This window comes from Anthonomus grandis, chromosome 6 (assembly GCF_022605725.1).
Source record: "Anthonomus grandis grandis chromosome 6, icAntGran1.3, whole genome shotgun sequence".
Taxonomy (NCBI): domain Eukaryota; kingdom Metazoa; phylum Arthropoda; class Insecta; order Coleoptera; family Curculionidae; genus Anthonomus; species Anthonomus grandis.
The window spans coordinates 8,212,386-8,227,125 of record NC_065551.1 but is presented as its reverse complement, the minus strand read 5'-3'; the positions used below and the strand labels follow the sequence as shown (position 1 = coordinate 8,227,125).

Genomic DNA, 14,740 nt, shown 5'->3' with positions numbered 1-14,740 from the left:
AATGAATAAATACAAAGGGTGAACTCTTTGCGGTCCATCGACCTCTTTACTCGCCCTATAACTGAGTATAAGGGAGAATCTATTGATCTCCCTGGAGTGTATGCGTATCGATTAGGATGAAGCAGATAGGATGTCAGGATTGCATTTCTTATATATCTTTCGTACAGCATTTCCATGGGTTTCAACCAAAAGCATGATAAAAGCATGATAGTCTAATAGGATGATAAGCTTTGGGAATTGTATAATTCAGCCTCTTTGCTTTAGGAAGAAATACATTTTTGACTTTTCTGTATACCTAAGGCCTGTATTTTAGCGCCAAAGACGGTTTTAACGTTCCAGGCCCCACTGAAGTAGTGCTATACAGATGGCGTCAGGTCCTGCAGAATTAAAGGGAGGGAATAATAAGAGTGCTCAGTTTATTTTGTGTATTATTCGACTGGCAAGTAACCAATCCGCCTCCGAGGATAAATTAGGTATAAAGTACTTGTATCTAATCCTTCGTAAATCTAGAGGGGGAATCAGGAAAGTCTATAGCCAATAGTGTGCTCCGTGATTTCTTAGAGGTTGGCAGTAAATGTGCCCTACTTTCTACGTAGCTTGTTTATTTTCCGCTAACAAGCTACTTCTCACTACTACTTCCGTCTTTATTGAGAGCCTTTTGAAGTCTCGAATCATCGATATACAGGGTGTCCGGAAAGTCAACGATAATACTGAAGGGGCTGACGGAGCCAGAAAAACATAAAATGACCTTAGTAAAAAATCGATGGTTTTCGAGATATTGGCACTTTAGTGGTCACCAAAATCCTACTTTTGGATCAGATTTTCGACTGTCACACCTTAAAAATAGATATTTTTTAGAATCTCTTTTTAGCTATGCAACACTGAATAGCCATTTTACTGAGCAAAGACAAACATTAAACTAAACGGCCAAAAAATTTAATAAGAAATCTATTCTAAAATAAAGTATTACTTATTTTTATTTTTTAAACTTTGAATTTGACCGCTCATACTGGACCGAAAAATTGTACGGCAACCCGGCTAATACCTTAAAAAGTTTGCTCATTTAATTTAATTTTAAAATTACCCAATATGTTTTAAAAAAAGCTTTACTATTATTGTGATAGAGTGAAAGATAAACCTAATCTACCTTATGAAAAAAATAAAACAAATTTATAATTATGTTATGTTCAAAAAATATTTTTATTTAACTTAAAAAAAAACTTAAAAATCAAATAATATGTTCGAACTGTCTACCACCAATGCGAATGCAGGCGTGGCATCTTTTATATAATAAATGACCTATTGATCCATCTTGCATTCCTGGCAGCGTTAAGATCTTGGGCTGCAACATTTATTCGCTGCCGTAATTCAGCAATATTATTTATTGGTCTTACATAAACCTTTTATTTTATGCAACCCCAGTAAAAAAAATCGAGGGGGTTTAGGTCTGGAGACCTGGGAGGCCATAAAATTGGAACAAGTTTGCCGATCCATCTGTTGGGGGTATGTTTGGTTAAAATACCGACGAACTTCATGGGCATAATGTGCCGGGCAACCATCATTTTGGAACCACATTATTCGGCGACTGGCCAAAGGAACATCTTCTAAAAGAATTCGTAGATTGTTTCGACAAAAATCTAAATAAGCCTGCCAGTTCAAATTTTCTGGTAATTCGAATGGGCCAATTACACGTCCGTTCAAGATACCGGTCCACAAGTTTACTTTAAATCGGTACTGTGACCTTTCTTCTCGAATGGAGTGGGGATTTTCCAACTCATAAGTGTGCAAATTGTGCATGTTCATAAAGCCATCCTTTTTGAATGTACTCTCATCCGACCACAGTATATTATTTAAAAAATTCGGATCCTCTTGATTTTTTTGCAACATTCTGCGGCAAAATTGTAGGCGTGGTTCGTAGTCTCGAGGCAGTAGGCTTTCCACTCGTTGAACATGATAAGGGTGGTATTGAAATCGCCTAGTGATGTCGTTTACTACAGATTTCGGTATCCCTGTTCTTCTTTCGATTGCTCGTGACGAAGTAGTCGGATCATTTTCAATTTCTTCTAAAACTTGATCAACATAATCAATACGAGGTCTTCCCTCTCGAACAGGGGCATGAGGCAATCTGCCTTCGGAATATGAGCGGTGAACATTAATAGTAATAACACGATAGTCAGGATATCGGGTCAAACTCGGATATCTTTCTTGATAAAGATTAGATGCTGCCAGAGCATTTCCTCTGCATTCACCATAAATGAGATGCATGTTTGCATATTCTTGGGCGGTATACGGCAAGGGCGATCAACCAATAGAACAAACAGCTCAAAGAACACAGTCCACAGGAAAATGAACTCAAAAACAAATCCAAAGTAAAAGGTAACAGAAACGTTAGGATAAACGCAAAAAAGTAGTTAGTTCACGGAATACTGTAAACAAACTAAATTCCAAAAATGTTTGTTGTTTATTGCTATGGTGATAAGAATTACCTTCGCTCTTGATTTTTTTAATTTTTAAGTTAAATAAAAACATTTTAAACATAACTTAAAAATTTTTTTAATTTTTTTACAATGATATCATAAGGTGAATTAGGGTTATTTTTTACTATAACACAATAATAGTAAACTGTTAAAAAAACATTTAGGTAATTTTAAAATGTAGATTAAATGAGCAAACTTTTTAAGGTATTAGCCGGGTTGCCGTACAATTTTTCGGTCCAGTATGAGCGGTCAAATTCAAAGTTTAAAAAATAAAAATAAGTAATACTTTATTTTATAATAATTTCTTATTAGATTTTTTGGCCGTTTAGTTTAATGTTTGTCTTTGATTAGTAAAATGGCTATTTAGTGTTGCATAGCTAAAAAGAGATTCTAAAAAATATCTATTTTTAAGGCGTGACAATCGAAAATCTGATCCAAGAGTAGGATTTTTGTGACTTCCACTAAAGTGCCAATATCTCGAAAACCATCGATTTTTTACAAAGGTCATTTTATGTTTTTCTGGGTGCTTATGAGTTGCTCCATCAGCCCCTTCAGTATTATCGTTGACTTTTCGGACACCCTGTATGTAGTTCTCTATTTACCTATACTACGTTCTCCATGCTTCTTTCTGCTTTTGTCTTACAACCTTAAATTGATTGAGATGGCTCCGATAAAGGTGCCGGTCCTCCTTTACTCTGGTATTTTTTTGGTTTGCTGAAAGCTTTTCTTGACTCTGCTCTTAGGTTTTCCAGTTCTTGGCTCACCAAACCGAAGCTTTACCAAAGTTCTGAAAATATATCAGTAGGCCTCACTTATTATGGTAAAGAGACTTCGTGATTTTTCTAGAGTCTCAATATAGTTTAGAGGATATGATATCGCAGTTTCACCTGAAATTTATCCAGCGATGATCTGACATGAAAACTTCGTCAGAGATACGCCAGTTAACGATTGAGGTTGATTTAAGTGGGATGAATGATGTCATATCTATTACAGTTTGACTACGAGAGTTAATGAAGGTTGGTAAAGTACCAATATTGCAAATAAAGAGATCTATACCTATAATAAATGCATAAAGCTACTATTGTCGACGAAGTTGATGTTTTTAAACAGACAGAGAATATAAGCATTTTATTTCGAGGATTGGGATAATTTTTAAATATTGAATATAATATTTTAAATTAAAAAAAGCAGTAAATGTTTGAAAAAGAAGTTTGCATGGTGATATTTTTGAATAAGATATTAAACTCCTGGACAAAATTATCGCACCATTGATTATTTTGTCAAGAAAATTAAAATAAAAATAAATATCAGTTAAAACAGGTATATATGTTCTCTCATACAAAAGGCAGACCTGGACAAAAACTATGTTTATGCTCTCTCATGGAACATGCTACTCACGAGGAGTGGGAAACCATTTCGTAGGAAAGTTTTCAACATTTGATGCGAGGAATACCGCGAAGACTTCAAACGGTCATTGCAGCTAGAGGTGGCAATACACGATATTAAGAATTCATTATTGTTTTTCTTGGGTCTATTGTTTTATTTTTGTATTAAAATTGAAGTTAGTGAAAATCCATGTTTATTCCTTGCGTTGAATTTAGTTACTTAAATCTCATTTTAATAAATAGAATATCATTTTTTTTATTAATAGATAATGCATAGTTAACAATGCTTATTATTCATTTTTTTTATCTTTATTAAAAAAAAATCTCTAAAAATCAAGTGGATAATTTTGTCCAGGAGTTTATTTTGCGTTAGTTGGGTATGCAGGATTTGTTCTTTGGTTAAGGGTAAGCAGAAGGACAGGATAATCGTTATAAAGACAATTCGAATTACGCAAATTTTGCTGCGAGTCTCCTCTTATCTTTTGTAGCGCTCCTCATATCTTCTTGAAAACGTCTTGTAATATATAAATCATAAAGAAAGAGAGTTTTCTCTCTTTCCTAGTCTAAGTAATATGTCATGTCACCCCGTCAATGTCAATCTTGGTCTGTCACATTTATCTTTGTTTTGGTGATTGTTTTTTTTGTTGATTCAACAAGTTTTCAATTTCATGTCGATAATTTCGTAAAATTAATTAGCTTTTCTCCTTTAGTATGAAAGAACCACTAATATTTCTTTATCTCATTGTTACCTATTTAGGTGAACTACACGCAGTAAATCATTGGATTGTAACTCAAAGTGGAAAAATACAAGCTTTTGTAAGTAATACATTTTTAACATTAAAGGCTTAATATCTTTTAAAAGTAATTGATGCATATCAAAAAAACTTTATAGCTAAGATCACCGTTTGATTTACGAAAACCTGATGATCTCCTGGCACTTTTGGATCAAGAAAATCGCAAAAATGATATAAGCGAGCTATATGAGGATCTTGTGTCACGGAAAACTGCTATTGAGAAGAAATGGTGTGATATTGAAGAAAATTCCAACATTGGTAAGGATTGAAAAGTATTTGCGTACATAATTATTTATATGACAACAAATAGTCAATATTGTATGCTTATTTTATCAGCAGTTTTATAAACTAGACATACAGTATTGATAATATATATTATGTTCTTATATTTTAATTTTAGTATAAATAAAGGTAACATTCTCGTTTAAAGCCTAAAAAAAAGTCATGCGAGTTTAAAATCTCAACTTGCAATACAACATATAGTTAATTCTAGTAATCTAATAATGCCAAGACCTTAAGACATAGGTGGAATCAATAAGAAACTCTTATAGTTTGTGGTCCTTTAGTTTTACTCCCATAGTTTTTGTTCAGATCTGTTAATGATTTATAACAATGAATTGGAAGTGAATAATTGTAACAGATTTCTTGGAATTGTTTTTGATGGTAAACTGAAGTTTTGGACCATATATCAGCATTGAGGCAAAAATTTGTTAGAGGATATTAGGCTGTTAAAGTAGTTTCAAATAAACTGAGATTACAAGCTACAAAATCAGTTTATTTTTCTTATTAAAAGTCACCTATGGAATAGCATTTTGGGGTTGCTTTAGTCAAGGGCTTTTTAACTCTGTGTTTAAACTGTTTGTTTTGCAAAAGCCATTTAAAAAAAGCCATTAGATAAAACTCCACTGGACTCATGTAGATCTCTATTTAAAGATTTAAAAATACTTAACTTCTGATGCTTATTTATTGTTGAGTTTGCTTGCCTAATATATAAAAAAGAATAAATCTTATCTTGAAGATAATGGCTCCTTAAAACATTATAATATCAGACAAAATAATATTCCAATGCACATCTCAAAAAGTGAACATGCGATTCCCTTATGTTCTGGAGCATAAAAGCCTATAAAGGCCTCCTTGCTTTAAAAAGTCCTTAAAAGACTTCCTAAATGCAAGTCTTTTTATAGCCTAGTAGAATTTTTTTAAGATAATTGGGAATAGGCCAATAGGATATAATTTATTTTTAGTAAAGATGTTAAGGTTATTATTGTGATATATGCACCATATAAAAAAACTCCTTTCAACAATGTTTTCTAGAGCTTAAAAAGTGGAAGAAAGTGTCTTTTGTTTTCCCATATCTCTTTAAATAATGCCAGGAAGAAATAAAAATGAAATCAGAAAATTTTGGCTTTTTAAGCATATCTCCTTGGCATTTCAAACTTGCTAAATGGCATATTGTTAGGCTTGAAAATGTGCTTTTAACTTTTCTCTAATTTAACCATCTTCATATCTCTTTTGTTTTCCAGGATCCCCATGATACATAAAACATCCTTTTCTTGGACACACGATTGTCACAAACCTTTTGATAATATTTATCACAATATTTTATTGAATAAATTAAATTGCTATAGCATTTCATCCAGGCTAATTAATTTGTTTTATTGGTACCTACTTGATAGATCTCACTTTGTGGAGTATTAGGGCTTTAGATTAATGCTACCTTAGGTGTACTTACAAGATTCAAACCTAGGTCTGTAAAGTTTATTCATTTTTACAAAAAAAATCTTACAATCGTCAATAAAATGTACACTCTAAATATCATATAATAAAAAGTTTTAATCAAAAACAACTTACACATTTAAGTTTAAAATAGAAAAAATACACATTTAGAACATAAAAGAAATTAAATACTTTGGAGGCTTTAATACTTTTTTAAAATAATATTATATCCTGCTAGGTACATAAACTATCCCTGGGCTTTCACAATCCTGCCTGCAAATACTTATCAATGCTATAAAACACCACCAGTTTTTTTACAAATAAAGTAAATTGTTTTTCCATTTAAAAGTTTAAGTTCATTTGTAAGTTTATTGAAAAACTTGGCATAATATGTATTTGAGATATGGGATTTATTGAGTCTCAGGGATTGAATCTTTCGAAGACTTAATTGCCGTGTGTTATAGTTAACTTTCGACCTTATATTTGCTGAAACCCAGATCTTCCACAACCCTTAGAGCCCTTCTTTGCAACTTAAAAATTCTTCTAGCCTGATGTGCATGACCCTAAGTCAAAAGACCATAGTTGCAAGTAGAGTGTATTAAATCATGGTGAACCATTAACAAAACACTTCAATTAACTGTTCTTTTTAAGTTTTTGAAAAGATAAATAGGCTTTGCCAGTTCCTTCAAAATTTTGAATAATGTGTCATGGGTTTATGAAAAATTTTGTCTGGCTAGTATGTTGTATGGTAGGGATTTCAACTTCAATTTGAAAAGCTTTATGGTCTGATTAAACAGTGTTAAGAATAGTTTTTGATAAAAATTCAAATACCCTCAAAATTAACAAAGATATTATTAACAACTATCTTGCATTTTTATAAAATTCTTTTTGTGAGAATCCCTAAGAATACAAAACATGAGGGATACATATAAGTCATGCCTGTCACATTATAAAAATTTATATTAAAATCTCCTGTTATACATATAAAATTATTATTACTATTAAGAGTTAAAATGTCAAGAAGACTAGTTATCACATCTATAAATATAATAAAGTCACCCACTGAGGGGAGGTACATGGGTATTCAAATCAGGTCCATCCTCTTTACTTCGATGCCAGCAATCTCATAGTTCATTTTTACTAAGACTTTGACTAAGTTCCTTCTTTCCAATGCCTCAATATGAGTTTTCTTTAAGATATTTATGTAATTTCCTTGTATAACTTGATATATGCTTATACCCCTCAATGTAAATTGAAGCAAATTCATTTTCACTTAGAGAGTGCTCTGTGAGATATTCAAAATCAAGTCGATATTTTCTTTAGTTGTCCAATAGGAATATTTCCAATTCTTTGATCTTGTTTCGAATATAACAAACACATTAAACAGTTCTGTGGCCCCCTTGTTCGCCGGACATAACTCCGCTGTTTACCATCGTGTTATTGAATATGAAGATCAGCTGAGGAGGATCGCTTTTGAAGCGTTCAACAGCATTACACCTGATATATTAAGAAGTGTTTTAAATTCGACAGTTAGATGGCATTATCTGGGTTTGGAGAAAATCATTAGGAATTTGATAAAAACATATTTTTTCCAATTTAAATATTGCAGAATCATATTGTGTCATACATCGTTGTATTAATTTATTCATAACAAAATATGCTATTTAATACATTTTATACGCGCCATATAAAAAAATTAAGTTGTTGATGGTTTCTCCGAATCGAAACATTCTACGGAAAATTTCTCAATGCTACTTTATAGAGCTTAAAAAGTGGCTATAAAAAAGTGCCTTTTGTTTTTCGATATCTCTTTAAAATAACGTCAAAAAAAAATAAAAACGAAATCGGCATATTTCGGTTTAACTACTCGGAATTTTAAACCTTTCTAAATGCCATATTGTTAGGCTTGAAAATGCGCAACTTTTCTTTAATTTAATCTTCGTAACTCTTTTATTTTCCATGATGCCCATGATAGGACATCCTTTCCTTGGACACACTGTATATGACATCAACCTGAGACTGAGCTCATGATGAATGATCAATGGATTTACAAGTACGACTAGAAAAGCAATACAAATTAGTAGTACAAAATTGGCATTTAAATAAACATGCTGATCGACAAAGTAAGACCTCTGATATGGTCGAACTAAGACAAATTCAACATAATTTAAAATATTTTTGAAAAAGTGCAGAGGATTGAGATTGGCTTATAGTTGGCTACCTGGTCAGAATCACCTTTTTTTAATATGGGTGATATTTAGGCAATCTTCCATACATCAGGAATTTTTTCTGTAGGTAAGATTAAGATTAATATGTAAGTCAGTGGATCGGCCAGCACACAAATAAAAACCTTAGCCTTAGCCAAAAAGCTAGGTATTTCTTCAACACCAGATGGTAATTTATTTTTCAATTCGAAACCAAAGTCAGCCGAAACCACCTGGGAAATTTTAAACCTGGATATACCTAAAAGAAGCAAGTTGTTAGAAGTCAAGGAATGCTTGACACTAGTAAACTTTATAAATGTTATATTATTTTATAAACTTGTGTGGCTGCAGCTAGTGGGCTTCTCAATGCCCTAGCTGCTCTAGCCTTGTCTACATATTTAGGTTTATGTTAATTAATTTTCAAAATTATTCTCATGAATTTGATTAACATAATTGCTGTCTGTGTTAGATTTATATTTAATATTTATTACTTAATATGAATATATCAGTTTACATTGTTCCATTTTTAATAAATACACTATGGGTTGAACAGTTTCATAGTAAGTATTTTTGTTGGAGTCAAAATCATAATAATTAAACATAAAATTTTAAGTTTTCCTTTGCAGGATTTATATTTTATTAAAGGTTGTCTGGTAACCTCCTGGATAGGAATTTCATATCCTACTACTAAAAGGAAAAACATATAATAAATGTTATATATAGCATACTTAGTTAACAAAGTATTTAAGTGCTATCTTAAAGTGCTCAATAAATATTGTAATTTATTTTCCGTTTTAAACAATTTTATTAATATAAAAAATTAAATTTCGATTAAATATAACTTTTGCAACATTTATTTTAAATCAGTTTTATGCAACAAGACAAAATTTTATATAACGAAAAGATATACGGGGTGGTGCGTCGCCGAGCGGAACATAGGAAATCCCATGTAAATTTTAAGGGAGTCAATTATTGGCTTCCCTGTACATTTTACAGAGAAAATGTAAGATAACTTTTTGAAGAGACCAATCTGGCAAACCCTTGTGCAAAGTTTCAAAAAATTTTAATAAGTGAATCTTGAATTATTCAATTAAATGTAATTGCAAAATTACCAAATTTTCGGTTCAGGTAAAACCAGACACCAGCAAACAATTTGTTATAAGGCTTTGTCAAATCTGACGTACAGCCGAATACAAGAAATGTTTTTTTTTGGCTTGGTGGGGAAATAAACTGAAAACATTTCAGATACTGCTCTAAAACTGTTTCCCGCATAATGCCACTTAATTATGTCTATTTTTTCGTCGATTGAATAATTTATACTTGTTTTCAAATATCGACTGTCACTGATTTATTGACACTTTTCCTCACGTCAGTGACAATATTCATTTTACTGGTGCCCGTTTGGTTTTACCTGAACCGAAAATTTGGTAATTTTGCAATTACATTTAATTAAATACTTCAAGATTCACTTATTAAAATTTTTTGAAACTTTGCACAAGGGTTTGTCAGATTGGTCTCTTCAAAAAGTTATCTTACATTTTTTCTATAAAATGTACAGGGAAGCCAATAATTGACCCCCTTAAAATTTACATGGGTTTTCTTATGTTCCGCTCCGCGACGCACCATCCGGTATAGAAATATACCGAAAAAATATGTACAAAAAATTATTCAACTCCATTAATATTAAAACAAGTTAATAAAACTCTAATAGCGTGTATTGTGGCCCCTGGATCTGATTACAGCTTCCATTCGTCTTCGAAGGCTTCTAAACAGATTTTAAATGTACCGTTGTGGCATATTTTCCCATAAGTCAATAAGAACATTCTGAAGAGTATCTAGTATTCTTATTAGTTTCGGATGTTGTTAAATTTGCCAGCCTAGATGGTCCCAGACATATTCAATCGGATTAAGGTCCGGGCTACGTGCAAGCTAATTTAGGGTGGGACTCTTAACATCTTCTAAGTACTGCCGAACCGCTCTAGCAGCGTGTGGACGAGCATTATCGAGCACCGAGTAATCAACGATTAAGGGCATATAGTGCACTACATGGGGGCACTACATGGGGTTCTAAGATATGGGTCATACCTGTCAGAGTTAATCCTTTCATCATTCACCGGTACTAACTCCGTGCGACCCTCGAAAGAAATTCCTCCCAAAACCATGATACACCCACCACCGAAGCTTTCCCTTTGAATAAAATTAACTTGATCATGTCGTTCACCACGTCGCCTATATACGTGCTTCAGTTTGTCTGAAGATTATAAGCAACATCTGGATTCATTTGTGAATAAAATATTGGACCAATCCTGAATATTCCAATTTGCGTGTTCTCTAGCAAATTGCAATCGTGCTACTCGATGCTGTCTGGTAAGACGTGGTTCTCTAGCTGAGAGTGTCAGCTAGAGAACCACGTCTTACTCGTAAATCAGCTTCTCTAAGCCTATTCTTAACTAGGTAGGTTAAATCGAACATTACGGGCAGCCAGCAGGTCTCCTTGCAGCCTTCAAGTGGTGGTGTGTCTAACTCTTAGCCCCGTTAACCTCAAATAACAGTCATCTAGTACCGAAGTTCTCTTTTGCGGCCTTGTTCTGGTCTTCTGAACAGCTGTCCTGTTTCTCGGTAGCGTTGAACGACTCTTGGTATATTGTGCTTTGTTGGACGCTTATTACTGCAGCGACGTATCTCTGACATGTTTTATTAGCGTAATAATTCTAGAGGCTTTTCCATTGGTCACTTGTCACAAAATAAATTTAACTTCTTGTTTATTATAAGAAACTATAAACGCGTTTTAGGCTGGTAAATATACACATCGTCCCAAAAAACTAAAATTATATATTAAAAATATCCTATTGCGATAAATATTGTGGAGCGTGTATTTTGATTTATTTTTATTAATTTTTATATGATTTATTAGTAACTAAACATGGTAAATTATTGGCCCAATTTACCGCTTTTATGTTTTTCCAGTTTAAAAAAACACTGCAAAAGTATAATACTGTGCACTTAAACCTGCTAGATGCAAACTCAGAACATATCATATAATATATACGTAGGAGGAATTGAAATATTTGTTATTGAATCTTTTGCATCCATTTACTGATGAAAGCCATATTGAGTTATATTAGCTCACCACTCTAGCGTTTACAACTTCCTTAAAAATCTTAGAGCGGATAAGAAGATATAATATAGATCTGTATATTAACATTGAAAAATGTATCAAATCGCTTGTCCTGTTAAGATGTATGTTTCTATCTGTAATACTTTTAATGCCTATTTTGTAAAGTAAATAAGTGCAAGAGGTTTGAAAATTCATAGAGGTCTTCTTGAACTATAAAGGAATAGGGGTGAGTGGTCTATCAACACTTTCCTACTTACATAGGTTAATAAAATCCAATTCTATTCTAATCTGACTAATCTAACCCTAAATATTTCTGGAAATATATAAGAGATAAGACACAAAATAACAGTATTCCATCTACTGTGAAATATTTAGATGTGGGTGAAAATGGCCATGAAATAGCATCTTTATTTGCACAATATTTTTCTTCAGTCTACTCTCCTGACGAATTTGATGTTCAGGAATTTACGCAGCCTGATATTGCATGTTCTTTTGATATTAATGAAATGCATGTACAAATATCTGAAGTCTTTGAAAAGTTAACCAGTGTCAATGTTAATAAGGGCCCTGGGCCTGACTGTATTCCAGCTCTCTTCATAAAATTCTGTGCTTTTGCTTTGGCACGTCCACTATGGCTGATTTATAATTTGTATTTCAAGACAGGTAGATTTCCAACCTCATGGAAGTTAAATTATTTGACTCCTATATTTAAAAATACAGGTCAGAGGGATGATGTGAAAAACTATCGTCCTGTTTCTCTGGCTTGTCACTTTGCAAAGGTTCTTGAAAGTTTTGTCACAGATTTTTTATCAGAGAAATTTAAAAACATAATCTCAACTAAGCAGCATGAGTTTGTCAGGGGTAGGTCCATTACCACTAATTTGTTCCTTTACCAAACAGCTTTGTTGGGGGCCTTGGAGAGTGGTATGTTGGTTGATTCCATATATACTGACTTTTCCAAGGCCTTTGACAGGGTTAATCATTCTCTCCTGGTTGCAAAGTTGCCACTCTATGGCATTGGTGGTTGTCTTTAGGCCTGGTTGAAGTCATATCTGTCTGGAGAACACAGATTGTAAAGATAAATAACTTTTTTTTTTTTAATTTTTTTATTTATTTAACGGGAAACCCCCATTACAAAAAAAATAAATTATAAAATACAGTTATGTCAATAATTAATAATCCTTACTTAAACTATTAAGAGTTAAAGTACTTAACTAAAAAAAAAGACTCTAAAGTAAATAAACAAAAAAAATATCTTTGTATTAACTAACAGATTAGGAACATAAATTCTCACTTGGTTTACCCATCAAACAACATATTAATTAAAAATATTAATTGAACAATACTTAAAAGACCCGTATGAATTGCCAAAAACATCTAGCCTCTCCTCCCGATCCAAAAAATCTAGAGATCTCACCAAAAAAGAGTTTTTACCATAATTGGTTCTATGGAACCCAATATGAAATAAATTATTTTGTCTAAGTGTTCTCTGAGGAATAGAAAATTTAACCTGGGAAAGTAAATCCGGACAAGATATAACACCATTCAACAACTTATAATAGATAAAACAGATGTCAAACATTGTTCTTCTTTTATCCAAAAACAAAACATAATTCAATATTTGGGAATAATCATGATTAGCAATAAGATCCAAATTAAACATGTAGTTATAATATTTTAAAAATTTGTTCTGCACACTCTCCAGTACTGACTTATAGACATTATACTGGGGAGTCCAGATAATTGAGCCATACTCAAGCTGTGATCGTACCAATCCCACATATACAGATTTGACAGCCTGCAATGATAACCCCTCACAATTTCTAAGCGTAAAACCCAACATTCTATTAGCTTTTACTACTATTTGGTCTATATGATTGCAGAAGTTTAATTTCGTGTCAAACAGTGTTCCTAAATCCTTAGCAACATCCTTTAATTGAAGTTTCTGGCCGTATCCTACTTTTATTCCTATGAAATGAAATTTGGAAGCATTTATTAATATTCAAATCCAACAAATTATTTTGGCACCACAGAGAAAGGCCATCAAGATCTTTCTGTAAGAGGCTGATATCGAGTTCATTCATAATAACCAAGAAAAGTTTGAGGTCATCAGCAAACATTAAAAATTCACACTTTTATTCTAGTCCTTTTCCAGTGACTTCTGGGGTTCCTCAGGGTGCCCATCTTGCCCCTTTTTTATTTAATCTTTTTATTAATGATGTTGTTCATTGTTTTGATTATTGTAATGTGTTGCTTTTTGCTGATGATGTTAAGATTTTTAGAATTATAGACAGTAACTTGGCACATCATGAACTTTGTTCTGATCTTCACAAATTTGAATTATGGTGCAAGAACAATAGAATGGTCCTAAATGCTAAAAAATGCAAATATATTCAATTTACCAGGAGTTTTAGTCCACCATTTCATCAGTACCATCTAATGAGTTCACTTATTGAGAAGGTATCAGAGATACGTGATCTTGGGGTGCTTTTTGATTGCAGGCTAATTTTTTCAAAAAATATTGAAAACCTGCGTAATAAGGCTTACAAAATGTTGGGTTTTATTAAGAGGCACACTCATGATTTCAGCAGTATTGATTCCATCAAACTTTTGTATTTTTCATTGGTTCGCAGTCAACTTGAGTCGAATTCATGTATATTGTCACCTTATTATGGTAAATATATAATGTGTCTAGAAAAAGTTCAACGTAAATTCATAAGATACATTGCTTACAAGCCTAATATTCCTTGTATTGATATTAATTACAGTGATATGTATAGATTGCTGAACATTGAAAAGTTGGAGACTCGACGTAAAAACTGTGATATTGTCACAACATACAAGATTCTTGTATCTTGTATAATTCTTGTATGAACAATGTAATACAGTCTCCTGAGTTGTTGTGTCAGCTTAATTTAAATGTTCCTCCTACTACAGTGCTCAGGCAGACTAGATTATTCTACCTTGACAACATCGTACACTGTATGGTGAAAACTGTGCAATAGGTAGAATGATGATTAACTTAAATAGTGTCAGTATAGATTTG

At 32.5% G+C, this 14,740-nt stretch overlaps 1 protein-coding gene across 6 annotated transcripts in view; it reads left to right on the top strand.

The window, feature by feature from the left end:
• Positions 1-4,467: 4,467 nt before the first annotated feature.
• LOC126737981 (tetratricopeptide repeat protein 17-like) overlaps positions 4,468-14,740 on the top strand; it is a 212,763-nt gene continuing 202,490 nt past the window's right edge. For 5 of the 6 annotated variants that reach the window (XM_050443125.1, XM_050443124.1, XM_050443123.1 and 2 more), the window contains exons 1-2: positions 4,469-4,678; positions 4,755-4,914. In XM_050443125.1, coding sequence (XP_050299082.1) covers positions 4,574-4,678; positions 4,755-4,914 — 265 coding nt within the window. In that variant the 5' untranslated portion in view covers positions 4,469-4,573. Of the gene's footprint in view, positions 4,679-4,754; positions 4,915-14,740 lie in introns of all 6 variants that reach the window. The other variant, XM_050443126.1, reaches the window with a different exon arrangement.